We start from the raw sequence: 18,728 nt of genomic DNA on the forward strand, positions 1-18,728 counted from the left end.
CTCAAGCCACACCCCCATTTCCTACCTACTAACCTCATCCCGCCCTCCCTGGACTGACCTATCTCCTCCCCGGACTGACCTATCTCCTCCCCACCTACACTCACCTTTACTGGCTCCATTCCCGCCTCTTTGACCTGTCTGTTTCCTCTCTACCTATCTTCTCCTTTATCCATCTTCTATCCGCCTCCCCCTCTCTCCCTATTTATTTCAGAACCCCCTTCCCCTCCCCCATTTCTGATGAAGGGTCTAGGCCTGAAACGTCAGCCTAACTTTCATATAAAATGGAATCATGACAAAAGCCAAGCAGAATATGCTGAAGAAAGTACCAATTCAATGTGCATGCCATCCAACAATGCAGCAGTTACATTAATATTTAAATACTCTGTCAGAATCACTTGGAAATGCACAGGAGGAGGCACACAATTGACAGCACTCCTTAATGTGGAAATAACATGCCGCCTTGTGATAACGGCTTTTTGAGGACAATTTATTTTTTCAAAATGCAATGTATGTGGGATTGCAATATCACTCTTCTTGCCACTCAGTACAACTTAAAGAGAAAATCCCCATGGAGATAAACATTTCAATATCACACATCTCCTCATAAAGTGGCTTTACTTTTAAGGAGAAAAGAAAAATATGAAATGAGAGAAGGCCGCGTACTCCATTAAGCATGCTGCTTCCACAGGCCAAGTACAATAGATCCTGTCAAAGTTGACAAATTGGAGATCTGACTCTTTGAGATTATAAAAAACACATTATGTCTGTTTTTCACAATGGAAATTGGTAGCTTGCCAGCATTTTAGCACTAAAACAGCTCCTGCAATTACATTTCAGGAGAAATAGTCTACTGTCTTTGTTCCTCCTGTACTGAAGGTCACAAATGCATATTACTGATTAATCTGTACATGTTTTGTAGGCAATCACCCATCAGAATAAATAACATGATTGAGTCTTCAGATTGTATTCAAGTTGACTGAACTATTAAGTATTATTTGGAAGCCTGCCTTAATAAGTCTTTAGATTTCTCAGCATCCTAAGGAGCTGTCAGCCTGGCAGATTGGCCACAGCATTATCTGTAAAAGTCCTGTGTTTTAAAATTATGAATAATAACTGCAATCTTACTTTTGTGTTGCACTTGGAACAATGGGGAGGAGACAAATATAACTGGAGATTGAAACCTTTCTGGCTAATCTCCTTCTCAAACAGTCACGCAGACTAAAAGACTAATAAACGACTCCATGAAGCTCATACCTGCAAAAAGCCTTGCGTCACAAAAGTTTAGTTCAAAAGCTTCTGAAGAGAATTATTGTTCTAGAATTGTTGTAATGTGTTGATGAGAAATCATGCATTCTATTGCGCATTTTCAGCTGCCTGGTCTAAAGCTAAAGTGATTGTTTTCATTATGAATTATTTGGTTTAGCTTTTACAGGTTTGAGAGGGCTTAAGAAATGAAGCTTTCAGGCCAATCGTTGACAATCCTTTTGAGCCATTTCAGATGATCATCATCTGATGGATCTTGCTGAATCTGCTGTGCTCAGCTGTGACAAAAACGTACAAAATTGATGTGGAGACTATGTTCCAGTTCAGTTTCAGTAAAGTTCAGTAAAGGGATATCTTTGTTCTTACTGGGGTTTGAAAGTTAGCTGAGAGCATGAGAGTTGGTCATTTAGGAATCTGGTTTGCACTGTACTTCTAAATCGCTCCCTTGGAATTTCACAAGCAGGAGCACTTGAGAGGTTTTCGATAGATCATTTCGAACGACGCACAAGGAAATGCTTGTGGAATAGGTATGAATAATACCATTTTGTCCTGAAAACAAGAGCAAGAGTTCCTTCTCATCTCAGTCCTAAATGATTTGCCTTTAATTCTGAGAACTGTATTCCCTGGTTCTAAATCCCAAAACCAAAGGAAACATCCTTTCTGCACCTAATGTGTGTGTTAACATGCCTTAAAGCACAACACAAATCAAGGAATATTCCCAAGTATTCTATTCTCAAATCTCCACGGCCTATGATCCTTGAAAAAGAATAATGTACTCCCTTTTCCCCAGCAGAACTAGAGCAATTGTATCCCTGGAGTGTTTAACTTTTATTTATATCTCTTCTTCTATTCTTCAATATTGTTCCCAAGTAGATGTTTCTTTAATCAATGCAGCATCAACTGATTTGACTGGGAGCCTGTTCTGCATATCCACTACTTTGTAGGAAGGAGAGTTCTTTAATTCTTTTGTCTTTCCTCCACAGTGCTGGAACAACTAGGAAACTGACTACACGAGTAAAGTCATCTAACACATGCATGATTGAGCTGTTGATCTGCAGCTGGCCTCATTTGAAAGCATCAAAAAATGATGAAGTGCTTCTAGCCAAGCTGCTAAACTGGGCTTAGTTGGACTGCATGCAGTGAGCAATGGCAGCTTCGACAGTCAACAGCTCCAAGTGCGTCTGGGCGTCTCCTGAAGCCAAAGAGGCTGCAGGCTTTTTAGTTCTGCAGGAAAATCTCTTTTTAATGATCCAGTTTTTATTTTGTTTTGCACCCTGCTTCTGACCAACGCCCACAGATGCCTCAGACTGCTTCTCAAAGAGATGGAACACTGACAGATTTCAGGAATCTCCTCCTACCTCTGCTAGTCAAACTATCCACCATCAATGCCTCTGAGGAATAGGTATGGCATCCCTGACTAGCTACAGCTTTCAATGAGGGCCATGATCACAAGGAGATGGTTGGTTCTTATTGCTTCCCAGGAGCTCAATGGAACTAATAATGGTCTGTGCTTCATGCCAATCTGATCTTTCACAGCATGATATTCATCATCATAGAAACCCCTACAGTGTGAAAACAGGCCCTTTGGCCCAACAATTCCACACAGACCCTCAGAGCATCCCACCCAGACTCATCCCCTTATAACCCACCTAAGCTACACATCCCTGAACACTATGGGTAATTTAGCATGGCCAATCCAGCTAATCTGCACATCTTTGGACTGTGGGAGGAAACCAGAGCACGCAGAGGAAACCCACGCAGACATGGGGAGAATGTGCAAACTCCACAGAGACAGTCACCCCAGGGTGGAATTGAACCCAGGTCCCTGGCGCTGTGAGGCAGCAGTGTTAATCATGCTCCAGTGATAGTGTTATTAGGGAGCTGGCTTGAGGCTTGGCATATGCAGCTGCCCTGACAGACCACAGTGCAATGCAGTTGCAACTGGATTGAAGTTTCATTCTCATTTTCATCTATGCCACTACCAGCTTCCTTTTCTTTAATAGACTGTTGCTATGGTGCATCTGCAGGAAAAGCAGGTAGTACTTAATGCAGAGCAAGGAACACCCTCTTTGGGTTTAAAAGGAGCAGAGGTAGGAGTGCAGGATTAATGTATGCCTCCAGCTTTCCGGGAATCCATAGACTGTATAGATTACCATACCTTGAGGGCTTTAAAAGTGATGCCTCTCCATTGGCTGCCATAGTATGTCAAATTTTACTGCAAGAAAACATTGAATGTACATATAGTCAAATTGATGCAGGAGGGAGGTGAAGTAAGAGGTATGAAGATATCAGCCTGTACTGGAGGAAAGGTTAAGGTTGTATATATATATGCAATTACTGGGAGGGGTGTTTCGTAACCAGGGTGCCAGATGCTGTATTGAAACCACCCACCTCAACCCCGCTTCGTCAGAGCTTACTATGAAGGTTACATTAAGCAAATGTTATTTTAGGAGCGTGAAGAAGTCTTGATGTTCAGGGTTGGCAAAGAAGAAACCAAAGATGTGTGAAGTGTGTTAACTTCCCTGTCTATTGAGAAACTGGAATTTTTTTATGCGCTGTTCTACTGTCAATGGGGACGGTAACAATCACTGGGGGAGATTAACAATCACTGTCAATGCTATCTCCTTCCAGATGTTGCACAATATTTCAGATGGACATGCTTGACGTTAAAGGCCTTGGCGCCAGCAGCAAACATACAACAATTCCTGCATTGCGGAGAGTGGTGCAAAATTGAGATGACAGCACAGGAAAGCATGCGAGGGTGGAGCCCATGGCTTTCAGTCAGTTGATTGGAAGTACTTGACAATGAAGGTTGCTACGGTCAGGCCGTTGGTCGTCCAGTTTAGAGCTAAGGGTGAGGAGGCCCCAGCAAGCAGCAAGACTGTAGTTAGCAGTCTCTAGGCAGTCAGGGTTTTGAGGGAAAATCAGCGAAGCTGGAAAAGTGGTGGAAGGCCTCTGGCTCTGTGTTGAAGTAAGTTAGGGCCCATAAGAAACCTTGGAAGCCATGGATAGTTCAGTGCATCTGAAAGCTGGACTAAAGGAAGCCCCTAAACATTATTTCATTGGTGCAGCTGAGAACGACTGAAGCTTTGAGAAACCCAAGGCAGAACCTGCTTAGTGAAGCCAGCTGTCTGTAAAAAAGTTGCAACTCTGCTCATAGATACGTACTACAGTATAACCTTAGGAATCCATTGGACTGCAGTCTCAGGGCAGGAGATATTAAATGAATATTTTGCGGCAGTTTTTACTGTGGAGCAAAAAATGGAGGCTAGGGAACTCAGGGAAATAAATATTGATGTTTTGAAAACAGTACACATTACAGAATAGGAAGTGCCAGAGGTCTTAGCAAAAAATAAAGATAAATCTCTGGTCAAGTGTATCCCAGAATGTTGTGGGAAGTTAGGGAGGAAATTGCAGGGCCCCTAGCTGAAATACTTGTATCATCTGTAACCACAGGCGAGGTGCCAGAGGACTGAAGCGTGGCTAATATTGTGCTCTTATTTAAGAAAGGCTGTTAAGGAAAAGCCTGGGAACTATAGACCTGTGAGCCTGACATCGGTGGTGGATAAGTCATTGGAAGTGATTCTGAAAGATAGGATTTACATGCATTTGAAAGGGCAAGGAATGATTAAGGTTAGTCATCATGGTTTTGTGCAAGGGAAGTCATGTCTCACTAACTTGACTGTTTTTTTTTTGTGGAATTAACCAAAAAGATTGATGCAGGCCAGAGTGGTAGATATTGTTTACCTGAACTTTACTAAGCTTTCGATAAGGATGCTCATGGTAGGCTAATTAGTGAAGTTAGGTCACATGGGATTCAGGGTGAGCTTGCTAATTGGATACAAAATTGGCTTGATGGTAGGAGACAGAGTGTGATGGTGGAGAATTATTTTTCAGACTGGAGGCCTGTGATCTACAAGGATCAGTATTGGGTCTACCTTTGTTTGTCATTTATATAAATGATTTGAATGAGAATATAGCAGGCATGGTCAGTAAGTTTGCAGATGACACCAAAATCGGTGGTATAGTGGACAGCGAAGAAGGTTATCTAAAATTACAAAGAGATCTTGATCAATTGGGTCAATGGGCTGAGGAGTGGCAGATAGAGTTTAATTTGGATAAATGAGATGTATTGTGTGCTTTACCAAAATGCAAGGGCAGAACTTATACAATTAATGGTAGGGCTCTGGGTAGTGCTGTAGAACAGGGAGACCTGGCGGTTCAGGTATATAAATCTTTGAAATTTGCATCACAGGTAGACATGGTGGATAGGAAGGCATTTGGCATATTTGCCTTCATTGCTCAGACCCATTGGGTATAGGAGTTGGGATGTCATATTGAGGTTGTACAGGATGTTAGGGAGGCCTTTTCTGGAGTACTGCGTGCAGTTCTGGTTGCCCTGTTACAGGAAAGATACTTTAAAAGTGGAGAGGATTCAGAAAAGATTTACCAGGATGTTGCCGGAAAGAGGGAGTTTGAGCAATAAAAGTAGGCTGGCCAGGCTGGGACTTTTTCACTAGAGCATAGGAGGTTGAGGGGTGACCTTAAAGAAGTTTACAAAATCATGACGGGTATAGATGAAATGAAGAGCAAAGGTCTTTTCCCTAAGGTGGGGAAATTGAAAACAAGGGGGCAAATTTTTAAGGTAAGAGGAGAAAGATTTAAAAAGGACATGGGGAGGTAATTTTTTTTTACACAGGGAATGGTTAGTGTTTGGAATGAACTTTCAGAGGAAGTGGTGATGCAGGTATAGTTACAATGTTTAAAAGACATTTGGATAAGTACATGAATAGGAAAGGTTTAGACGGATATGGGCCAAATGCAGGCAGAGGAGACTAGTTTAGGAATATGGTTGGTATGGACTAGTTAGACTGAAGAGTCTGTTTCCATGCTGTATAACTCTATGATTCTACAAGAATACAAAATGTGTTTTGGACAGTTCATGATGAAATTATTTTGGAATGAGGTCCTTGAAAGGGAAAAAAAGTGGAATCCCTAGTGCAGGTTGACATAGTTTTAACAGTTTCTCTGAATTGCTGAGAAATCCCCAGAATCAGTGTTGACCATATCTGCTATGTGGAGACGGAAAGGACTGCAGATGCTGGAAGCTAGAGTCAAAAAATGTGGAGCTGGAAAAGAATAGCAGGTCAGACAGCATCCAGAGCAGGACAGTCAACGTCTCGGATCAGAACCCTTCTTCAGTCCTGATCCGAAAGTCCTGAAGAAGGGTTCTAGCCCAAATCGCTGACTTTCTGGCTCCTCGGATGCTGTCTGACCTGCTGTGCTTTTTCAGCTCCACATTTTTTGACATCTGCTATTTGATTGTGCTCAACAGCCCACTGAGCTGTGTGCCTGTTAACTCCTGCACTCTAAAGGATCAACATTCACATAAGGCCAATAGATTGTAGATGTTTTACTTTTCAAACTTTGTGTTGTAAAGTTGATTTAGTTTTTTTCAAAGTTCTGTGGCTTTCTTTCCTTAGTAAGTTGCTAGGAGCTCATACTTTCTTTGCTTTAAATAAACAGAATGTTACTAGGCCCTAACTGGATTGAAACATAATGTCATCTGGGATGGGAATTGTACTTTTGTACAAGTGTAATAGAAATAGCGAGTACACAAAGTTATGAGAGAACGATGAAGCATAAGAGGCACTGTTACTCTCTTGCCTGTTTCACTCCCGCTCAGCCAGTAAAGAGCACAGGCTGAACTGCCCCTTTGAAGCATACACCAACTTGCCCAGATAGTTCATACCAAATGGACAAAAATGGGAACTAATGGAAATCCAAAAGTCACATGACACCAGGTTATAGTCCAACAGGTTTATTTGGAATCACAAGCTTTTGGAGCACCGCTCCTTCATCAGGTGATATCCACTTCATCATGTGACTTCTGACTTTGTCTATCCCAGTGCAACACCGGCACCTCCATATAATGGAAATCCAAATTAGGACACACAGACAACACTCATGTCATCATCCTAGAGGACAATGTTAGATCCTACAGATCATTATTTAAAATGCTTAAAATAAATGAACAAATCAAGACTGGTCCTGACCAATGGCTGCATATATAAAACTGAAAGTTTTCTACTGAGCAGAGATCCAGGACAATTATTTCACGAAGACGTCATGGTAAGGAATCTATAGGAGGCACTGAATAATACTCTTAACCATATAATCCTTCTGCATTATTCAGCTCCTCTTAATGATTATACAACTATGTTTCTACATCACAGCAGAAAAAAAGCCTCAATATTTTACATTTTACCATTAAATAGATTAAATTGTACTTAGGGGAACTAAAACATGTATTACAGCATAATTAATTTCCAAAATTGACAGTGGTGTGAAACAGCAATGGAAAGAAACAATATTTTAGGGCTGTTGTGTCACAGTGACACAGTAACAGGAGAGAAAAACCTTACTTATGTATTGAGTTATAATAACTAACAGTTAACTCATTAAAATTCATTTACTAGAAAACACACTGCAAATATCAAAAATGAAATTTGTCCTAAGCAAGCAACTAATTTAGAGATCTGCATACATGAGATGCTTATAGGTGATGCAGACTTGAATGGGTAGGGTTAGCCATTCACCAAATGATCCAGCCATACAGAACTCTACTGAGGGTCACTTCTCAGGATTATCCTGGAACTTAAAGATAACACCAGATTTCTGTCTCACTTAATCAGACCTGCTAACCCCTCTCCCGTGACTACTCCACCTACATCTTCAGCAAAAAGTGCAAGGAGCTCACACTCTCCCTTCTGGTCCACCAGGACAAACATCTAAGACTTCAGCTTACACAACTGTTAGCTTCCTTCCTATTTTCCTTTTTACAATTTTCGAGTTTCCCTTGCTGTTGAGGAACACACCCTAGTCACTCAACCATATTCAAACTAAACTACTGACCACCCAACTTCCCTTCTAGCTCCCATGTTAGCTGATATCACTCATTCTCTCATTTTAGCCACTGTCTGCTCCTCTCTTTCAAATCTGCTGTCATCACCATGCCCCTTAAAAATATAAAAGGCAACCCTTGGCCCACAGTTTGCAAGGACAATCTCTAAACTGGCTTTCCTCTTCAAAGTTCCTGAATGTGTACCGTCTCCCGAATCTGTTCCTAACTTTCCCAAAGACATTATATTTGAATCAAATTTCCACCTTTTTCAGCAGTGGCTCTCAAAGTCACCAATGACGTCCCATGTAACTGTGACAAAAGTAAACCTTCCCTTGTCTCCTTCTCAACCTTTCTGCAGTCTCTGACATGGTTAAATACACCACCATCCTCCAACACCTTGGCTCAAACTCTCTTCCATTTTTTTACTACTCGATCATTTCAATGCACATCTCGCTGTTGTCCTGCATGATCCCACATTCCTGTAAACTGAAGGTTATTCAAAGCTTGCCTGCTTGTGTCGCAATGCACACCAAGAACTTTTCTGCACAACCTGCTTGCTAGCCTACACTAGCCCCTATCTTAGCAATGCCTCAATTTAAAAAAATATATTTTCAATTCCCTCCATGGCCAGACCCCTCACGTCTGCAATTACCTCAAAAGCACAACCATTTTAGATATTTGCACTCCTCTAATTTGAGGTTTGAGTATCCCCACTATTTCTGGCTGTACCTTCAATTGCCTAGTTACAAACTTTGAAATACCTTCCCTATACCTCTCTGCCATATTCTTCTCATTTAAGATGCTACTTAAAACCAACTGCTTTAACTGCCTTTTCTGAAGAAGGGTCTAGGCCCAAAACGTCAGCCTTCCTGCTCCTCTGATGCTGCTTGGCCTGCTGTGTTCATCCAGCTCTACACCTTATTATTTCTGCTTTAACTCAATGTTTGGTTTACTGCCCTTATATCTCCACATGCAGTTTGGTGTCACAGTCTGCTTCATATTGCTCCTGTGAAGTTCTTTGGGATGTTTCCCTACATTGAAAGTGCCATAAAAATACAAAGTTTGTTGTTAAATCCATAAACACACAATTCATGCAGTAAAGTTCGCTTGCGCAGATATTCAATAGCTGATATCTGGTCAGTCACATAATATCCCTGTATTCGATATGCTAAGTATATCCATTGTGTGACACAATAATCAGAGCTGTTTCAACCTTTTGAATTACTCTTCACTTGCAGCAACAGATTTGTAAGTAATTGATCTGTCAGAATACATTACCAACTGATGCCATACAGCAACCTCGTGGCAATTAAGCAACTGAAAACTAATCTAATCTACTGTCCCGAATCCAGAAATCTCATTCCAAGGCTTTATGTTCATGCTGATGCTGTGGAAGTGCTCCTTCGCAGTGCCGGGGACCTGGGTTTGATTCCAGCCTCAGGTGACTGTGTGTGGGGAGTTTGCACATTCTCCCTGTGCCTACATGGGTTTCCTCCGGGTGCTCTGGTTTCCTCCCACAGTCCAAAGATGTGTAGGGTATTTGGATTGGCCATGCTAATTTGCCCATAGGGATGTGCAGGCTAGGTAGATTAGCCATGGGAAATGCAGGATTGTAGGGTAAGGGGGTAGGTCTGGAAAGGTACGTTCTTAGGAGTGTCGGTATTGCTTCAAAGGGCCCAATGGCCTGGTTCCAACACTCTAGGAAACAATATGATCCGAAGTGAGATTAAATGAATTGTTGGCTAGCAGCTATTTTAGTATAGGTGCATTTTAATCTACCTGTTCGGAAACCTGTCTTCCAAGAAAGGTGGGACTTGAACCCAGGCCTTTTGGCTAAGAAGCAAGGACACGACAATTATACTACAAAACCGTTACTGTCGTACCAAATAATTGTTAGTGCTCGATGTTGACATTGGCTGACAAATGTAAACTGACATCCTTTGCATTGATATGGACATAATCAACTCACGTTTTAGAAATAATTTTGTATCAGATATTTTGTCATACACCTATATTAACATAATATCCAAGGGGCATACTCAGTTCATTGAGTGTATCATGACTCATTTGACAAGGTAATTAAGAGAATAAAAACTGAACCCTGTGAGACTATAAAGTCTGCAATCTACACGGAATGAGAGAGTGGCATTAGAATATTGCTAACCACAAAACAGCTGTCAATTTAAATGTAGACATAAAACAAATTTCCCACATTTGTACAAATTCAACCTTACAAACTCAAACAACAGTCATGGACAAGAATCATAGAATCTCTACAATGTGGAAACAGGCCCTTCGGCCCAACAAGTCCACAGCGACCCTCAGAACATCCCACCCAGACCCATCTCTCTATAACCCACCTTTTCTACACATCCCTGAAGACTATTGGCAATTTAGCATGGCGAATCCACCTAACCTGGACATCTTGGACTGTGGGAGGAAACGGAGCATCCGGAGGAAACTCACACAGACACAGGGAGAATGTGCAAACTCCACACAGACAGTCGCCCGAGGGTGGAATCGAACCCAGGTCCTTGGTGCTGTGAGGCAGCAGTGCTAACCACTGAGCCTTAAAGTGTCCAATTAGTGAGAAGATCGAAAGTTCAGTGTCCTCGTTCATTAAAGAATTATGGAAAATTGGAACAAACCTTGGGCAAGAGACTTATGGTGAATATTTCCTGAAGATTAAAAGGGAAAAACTGAAGAGAACAAAGACCCAATTTTCCAGTTGATAATCAGTAAAGACATTAAGTGCATGCATACCTGAATTTATCTCTATATAATTGGATCACTAGGGATCTTACCTGTACAATTTCTAGCATTTCATCTCGACTGATGTACCCATTTCCATCCAGGTCATACATGCTGAACGCCCACTTCAACTTCTGCTCCAGCTTGCCACGGGATGTGACACTTAGCGCAATAATAAATTCTCGAAAATCAATCGTTCCATCAGCATTGGTGTCAAAGGTGCGGAATACATGCTCTGCAAATTTGGAGGCATCGCCATAAGGGAAGAAATTTGCATATATTTTCTTAAATTCATCAACAGTCAGATTGCCACTTGGACAATCTTTCAGGAAGCCTTTGTACCATTCCTGGAGCTCATGGTCGGTGAATTCTGTGTTCTCGCGAAGATCCTGAAGGACTTCGGGGCGCAGTTTACTATTCTGCTTACCCATTCTAGCTCAGTTGATCACACCTAGTTAGAAAGGGGAAAAGGGAACAGATTTAGTCAACTCAATGCTACAGAGGAGCATTGGTCTGCAGCTGTTAAGTGGACATTTCCATTCTAGCACTTTGCTATAACTGATAGATGAGCTGCTACTTATTCAGACGGCAGTTGAGCTGGAATTGCCCATGGCTGAATCACTAATACAGTAAAATCCGCAATCGAATAGTTTAAATACGCAACTTAATGTAAAAAGCATGGAACCAAAGTAGCTGGAGTCTTGTTTTAGCTACAAGCATCATTTGGGATGTTTTGGCCTAGTTTTGCACAATGTAGTAAACATGCAAAGGAATATTTTAAATTGCTCTTCCAGATGCTGTTCTTCAACCAACCAACTGAATGCACTGTAGTTAGGGTCCAAAATGTTCAAAGTATTAGTCAGGTCTAATGGCGATTACTCTTACTTCTGCACCAATGGCACAGAAATGTCAGGTAAGAGGTAGTTACAAAGTTAATTAAGGATATAACTGCACAAAAATGGCTTCTCACTGGATGGCTCGCTTTTGGCATACTTTGAACAGCATTAAATTGATAAATATATACTGAATGCAATACAGAAAATAGAAGATATGTAATTTAAAATCAAATGTACTTTGGATGAGGCAAAGTAATAATTAACACCACTTGGACTCTGGCAGTGAAAATCAACTATTACAAGTCTCATTCCTTCAGAAATTAATTGTGTTGGAGAGTGCAATTGTCATATTTTAAATTCCTACACTCAATAACTCTTTTGTCATTTATCACCATTTTTAACAAACAGATTTTCATCCCCGAACCCCAGATTCATTTTCTCTCCCTGTCTCAGATTTGACTTGTAATTGTCAATTAGAGTCAGTGAACACATTCTTGGCTATTCATTTCTCAGTCCTTCGAGCCAATTGCTGAGTGAAGGAGATACACATGGCATTCTAATGATAATCACTCAGGTCCCAAATGCTCGATCTCCCTCAGTGCAATGCCCTCAGTTTGGACTTTCAACAATGCTGACAGGCAAATCTAAACAGCAGATTCTGTTTCATGGCTTGCAACAACAAACGATGGCCCATTATCAAGATATCTATCACCAAACTAACCATCCATACACCTCTAATGTTCAGCATTGGGCCAGGAGATCAGAGAGAGAATGGACCTCAGGAACTTAACTGTCAGCACTTCATTTTCCATAAGTAATGTTATTCTTGAAAGAAAGAAAAAAATCTACTAAAAAAAACTGATTGGTTACAACAAATAAATCAAAAACAGCTAACCTCATCAGAGCCAAATGTTCTTTCTCTCAACAGATATGGATGAGCAAAGTCTGTCCAAAATATACTGAGCCTATTCAAACCTCAGAGCATCCAAGTTTGGTGATCAGGCCATCTGGACACTGTGTTTGCCTTTGTGTCTGGAAATGGAAAACGCTTGGGACATAGCACCCACAAAGCTTTCCACTCTAAAGTATCGAGATTGAAGCTGTGAAAAAAGGCTCAAATTACTTTCTTTGCCTGACCACCTGACACTCTCAAACCCAATGTTAGCTGTCCAGATTCAGTTGTTAATTTAAAATTAGGGATAGATAAAGTTTGTTAAGCAAAGGTATTCAGAGATACAGGCCAAAGTCAGTTATACAGATCAGGCATCATCTCATTAAATAGTGGAACAGGCTCAAAGGGCTGAATGGCCTCCTCCTGTTCCGATGTTTCTTAGACTGATCACCCATTTTGCCAGATCACAGAATGGGTGCCCCAATTTTGACAGACAGGAAACTGAATCAAGAGAGTGGAAATTCACCCTCTTGATTCATTCATGGCTGTTCTTACCCTGTCCCTATTCTTGGCATCAGAATCAATTGATTTTTCCCTGGAATCTCAATGCAGCATAATGGGTATATCAGCAAGGCATAAAAGATCTCTACCTCCTCACTTTCATAATGTGTAAAGATTAAGCATTATCTAGGCCCTATCCTGGGCACTAATACGAGTTTGATTTTGCCAACAGACTAAGCACTTTTGATTACCTACCAATTTGCATTATTTGCAGGAGAAAAGTTGGCTAGTTTTCTTCATGTGATCGAAACATTTTACTGTGATGTTGAAATGCTGAAACCTTCACTTTCATTCATTTGTTAAAACTGCAGATCCTTTGTACTTATTACTCCAGTGGAATGAATGTCAGGGTTTAATCTGTGTTTCTGTGAGATTTGTGAATTTCTTACTATTGATTCCTTCTTCCCATATTTTAGATGTAGCTCATAGGTCAATTATCTCAACAGCATGTATACTGATCTCCCTTCATTTATTCACTCACCTATCCAGAAAAATCCTGGTCCAGACAAAACCAATAGATTTGCTCTTTTTTTCTTATAATCGATAAAGACATGGATTATCAAGTTGCCATTGGAGAAAACAGCTGGATAAATTAGTTCAGGTCCCTGTACGGTGGTGATTAGAAGGCAACAGTAAACATGATTAGTTTACATGCTGTTGAACACAATGCCCTGCTCACTGCTTATTTATCTCACAATTGTGAAGGAGAATGTTCAGGGAGATCAGCCTGGGATTTATGCCTTCATACCCGAAAAGATGGAATATCTAGTTTGAAGAATCATGTTTGGCAGACTGGTGCAATTTAAATACTTCTTCAGTGGATAAAGATCTTGGTGAAACTGAAATTTACGTCCTTGCCTTGATTTTCCTTACCATTCTTTGGTAGCGGCACAATAAATACCAGATATATAATCTTGGGGCGATCTATCCAGTTTTTCTTGGAGAGTTAAAAATTTGCAAAGAATTTCATAAATGCTTTATACTTGCTCAAAAATCTCAGCGTTACCACATATAATCCAAGATTTTAAAATTATTTGGAACAAATGCTCAATTGAGTTAGACTTTTTACTGACATTATAATCTCAAAATCTGACTTTGCATTAAATATGTGAAGTCCCATTGCAACATACTTGGATCTGAGAATGTAATTTTATTTTTTCAAAAACTGTCATAGTTTCTGCATGCTATTTAGTGCTTAATGGCACTGTACCAATAAGTCGTTATTTCAAATTCATCAATGCAAATTGTTTAGAAGTATCATTACTATACTTAAAATAAGTAATTTTTCCAACAGTGAAAGAGTCATGTTTAATTTTTTTTTGAACTAGTAGCTCATTTCAGAATAAGGCCTATTTCCTGTATGATTAACAAAGCATCCTGAAAAAGGATTATTTAGTAAGTATTTGCATTTGGGGACGGAGAAGAACTGTGCACCGTTTTGGTTTGTTTTACAGACAAATGGCACAAAGTTTCATACAATTAGTGTCACTAGCGTGTACAAAGGCAAAGTACCTTTCTTCAGGCTGATAGGAATTTGCTCCATTGTACACACTGTTTAATGTTTACTTTATAGTTTTATTGAAATTAAAGTGCACAAAAAGTCATGGAAATTTCCTTTCCTATGGCATACCTTAAGCATTGGTTGAAAATCACAAGTTGAAAAACTTATGTTTGCACATCATTCACAGTCACAGGACATACAGTGCTTCACAGCCAGAGAAGCACTTTGGAAGTATGGTCATTACTTTAATGTACAGCACACAGCAGCCATTTTGTAGACAGAAAACTCCAACAAACAGCAATGCTCAATGATCAGATGAGGGGAGGCAATGACCTCGTCATATTGTTGCTACACTAGTAATCCCAAGACCCAGGTAATGTTCTGAGGACAGATGTTCAAATCCCACCATGACAGATGGTGGCATTCGAATTCAATAAACATCAAGATTCAATTCAAATGACCATGAAACCGTTAGCGGTTGCCATCAATATCCAACTTATTCACTAATGCCCTTTGAGGAAGGAAACTGTCATCACATGATCTGGCCTACATGTGACTCCAGATCCACAGCAATGCGGTTAGCTCTTAACCGCCCTCTGAGCAATTAGAGATGGGCTAAAAATGCTGGCCCAGGCAGTGACACCAACATCCTATGAGTGAATAAAATAAATAACATAATATGTTTATGAAATGTGGATTGAGGGATAGTGTATATAATCATGGGAGAGCTATCTGGTTTTTCTTTGATGTAACAAGATAGAATTTTTACATTTACATGATTCACAGCAGACAGGATCTCAGTCGAACATCTCATCTAAATGATAACACTCCCTTCACTACTGCTCTAAAGTGTCAAGTTCGATTTTAGTGCTGTAGCCCTAGAGTGGGATTTGAAACCACAATCTTTGACTCTGATGATTCAAAGTTTTACGAGCGGAACCACAGCTGACACCCGATGTGAACAACTGGGTGGAGAGTCAGTAGTGCTATCCTGTCCCTTTGATCAAATGCTTCAAATCAAGACAGTAGTTTCTTGATTTGTTTTTAAACTAAATAATACCACACAAATCTGACATCTTTAAACAGCACAGTTGCTAACAGCGACTCAAATAATGTTCAGTAGGAGCAAACAGAACACATAATATGGTGGCTTAATACAAAGGCTATTTTAAACCATAAACTAAAGGCCAGTTTAAAATATGATATAAAATTCAACAGATGTCCTGGGAAATATCTTTGTTATCCTACTATCTCAAGTCAAGCACCCAGGTAGGTCTGAGTGGGTATCCTTTTCAAAGGGTTGGTGCAGACTCAATGGGCTGAACGGCCTCTCTATGCACTGCCGGCATTCTATGACTCCATAGGTTTTAAATTCACCAGCATCTCATGACAGTTAAAACTAGCAACACATGGCCAAACAAAACTCCAAAAAAAATTTAAATGAATCTCACGAAATTAAAATCTTCAAAGAAGTGCAGTATATTCAAGACTTAAATATACCCCCAACAGGGAATAAAAATCAGTGAAGCTTACATTCCAACCTAGGAAACTAGTAAAAGCTGACCAATGATCTTAAAAATGTTGAAACTGTTCTGTATAAATGCTCGTGACATGTGAAAACCAGTAATTACAACAGAAGAGTGAAGGGAGCTAGATTTATATTTTATATAATTTACTCATATTGAAGAAAATAAATCATAACTGAATGCCTTATGACAAATCCTTTAGTACAATTGCCAGCATCTGGAGTTCACAGCAAACATAAATTGAAAAATGAAAATCTATTAAAAGGGAAGAAAATGAATTTCCGAATGGCAAATAGAGAATAGCTTAATTGAAAATTTGTCATTTGAGAATTAATTTGTCTTTATATTTAAAAACTTCATCAAGCACCAGCAAATTGTCTATGTCAGAGAATTTTTTTTATAGGAAGTGGCAGCCTTGGCTCGGCGGGATCACTGATCTGTGAGAGAAGGTTGTGTTGAAATCTTAATTTAGCACATCAAGCCTAATAGTTCAGTTCAGTCCTAAGGAAACATCATCTTATTCTGGAGACATTAAACTGAGGCTTACTATGCCCATCCAGTTGGACATTCATAATTCCACTGTGTTATAGTCCCAACTGATATTATCACTGGACAAGTCAAACCCCAGACAGAAATCAGGCTTGATAGGTCATTTTTTTTTTTGTTCTTGTCTAATTAGGCTGTTTTTCACTGAAACTCAAGCATGCAATGCTACAGATTGCATTTTAACAATAAAATAGAAATTATGCAAAGGAAATTATGATAAAAATATAAGAAACCAAAATGATTTATAAATAAGACACTTGATAGATCTTGAAACACAGTAAGATACAATCTCATCTATTCCACCATTATCCCTGTACAATATTCAAACACCAGAGAGAAAACTCTTCTCTATCACATCTATAGGCTCAACTTAATGGTTTTTTTCAACTCCTTGAAAGAAGGGCAAAACTCAAATCCTTATTTCCTAACTGTTCTGAACTATCTCGTTTCTCTAAGAGAAACAATTTCATACATCTAACTTCAATTAGGGCTTCTCTGAACTGCCAGCAAAAAGCTTTCCAAGCAATAGGGTTTTCCCCAAGCAAAAAAAAAACCCCCTCTTCTAACTAAGGGCAAGCTAAAGTTCTTCAATGTTTGGTCTGTCCACTGCAAATGGGGCCAACTACAAACATATTCCCATTAGCACCTCGGGGACTCTCTCTATCTCTCTCTCTCTTTAGCTCTCATTTTGGTGTAAAGAGAATCCTGGTTGCAGAAATACTGACAAGTTAATCATTAAACCCCCTTATACACAGACCAAGACTCACACGCAACTAGTTGAAACTCTAAATTCTATAATAGATTATATTAATATATAAATAAATTGTCCACCTTGTCTTCCTGATTATAAATAGGCCCAATATTGAGCACACAATCAAAATCAACGAAATAATGTTCTGTTACCTCACTGTGCTCAATGTGTTTGCTGACATTTAACAGCATGCAGACATTAAAAGTAGTTTTTTATTTATCAAATACTTTGGGCCAGCCCAAGGTTGTAAAATAAATGCAGCTTCTTTAATGAAACTTTTTGTCAAATTGTTCAGTCAAGGTGATCCAGAGGCCCATCTCTCAAAAGTAAATTCAGATCAGTGTAAGGTAGGTTGGAATGACTTACGGACAGAATATTTTGTCTGAGATACAAACGATCCTGACATTCCCATAGAATGTACCAGACTTGAGACAAAAGACTAACCATGGAAAACACAAGTCATTCAGCATTTAAAGATGAACAACATTAATATACAAAGAAGAGTATATTTAATACTCTCTCTGCAGATGCTTATTATTTCTAGCATGTTTTAGTTTTCAGCTTAATGTTAATTTTCTCATGCTGGTTATTCTTTGGCTTCATAGTTTCACACACCAGCTTTTAAAATCACGGGTCATTAATTAGACATTAACCATTGAACTGTAATGATGACCCTTTCCGAATGATAGCATACACAGTTTTTGCATCTGTTGAGATTCCAACTTTTTCAGCTTACTGTAATTGTCCTCCATCTGCACGTGCAGCCGACATTAAACAGTCAGCTTGAAACACATGTCATTTATAAAAACAGTAAGCTCCAACTGAATTACAGAGGGCCAGCTGTATCATAATGCTTAACTCAAATCTTGGGAAGATTCTGATGGTTGGTAAGTGCAACATCAAAACCATGTCTGAGAAAATGAAATCAGAGATAGTAGGAACTGCAGATGCTGGAGAATCCGAGACAACAAGGTGCAGGGCTGGATGAACACAGCAGGCCAAGCAGCATCATAGGAGCAGAGAGGCTGACGTTTCGGGCCTAGACCCTTCATCAGAAAAGGGGGAGGGGAAGGGGGTTTTGAAATAAATAGGGAGAGAGTTGGAGGCGGATAGAAGAGGGATAGAGGAGAGGATAGGTGGAGAGGAAACAAACAGGTCGAAGAGGCGGGGATGGGGCCAGGAAAGGTGAGTGTAGGT

At 39.9% G+C, this 18,728-nt stretch overlaps 1 protein-coding gene across 4 annotated transcripts in view; it reads right to left on the bottom strand.

Moving 5' to 3' along the window:
* The window catches only part of LOC109911371 (hippocalcin-like protein 1), a 137,705-nt gene that overhangs the window by 31,459 nt on the left and 87,518 nt on the right, over positions 1–18,728 (bottom strand). For all 4 annotated transcript variants that reach the window (XM_048613289.1, XM_048613291.1, XM_048613290.1 and 1 more), the window contains one exon: positions 10,972–11,369. In XM_048613289.1, coding sequence (XP_048469246.1) covers positions 10,972–11,349 — 378 coding nt within the window. In that variant the 5' untranslated portion in view covers positions 11,350–11,369. The remainder of the gene's footprint in view (positions 1–10,971; positions 11,370–18,728) is intronic.

This window comes from Rhincodon typus, chromosome 27 (genome assembly GCF_021869965.1).
Source record: "Rhincodon typus isolate 14 chromosome 27, sRhiTyp1.1, whole genome shotgun sequence".
NCBI classification, from domain to species: Eukaryota; Metazoa; Chordata; class Chondrichthyes; order Orectolobiformes; family Rhincodontidae; genus Rhincodon; species Rhincodon typus.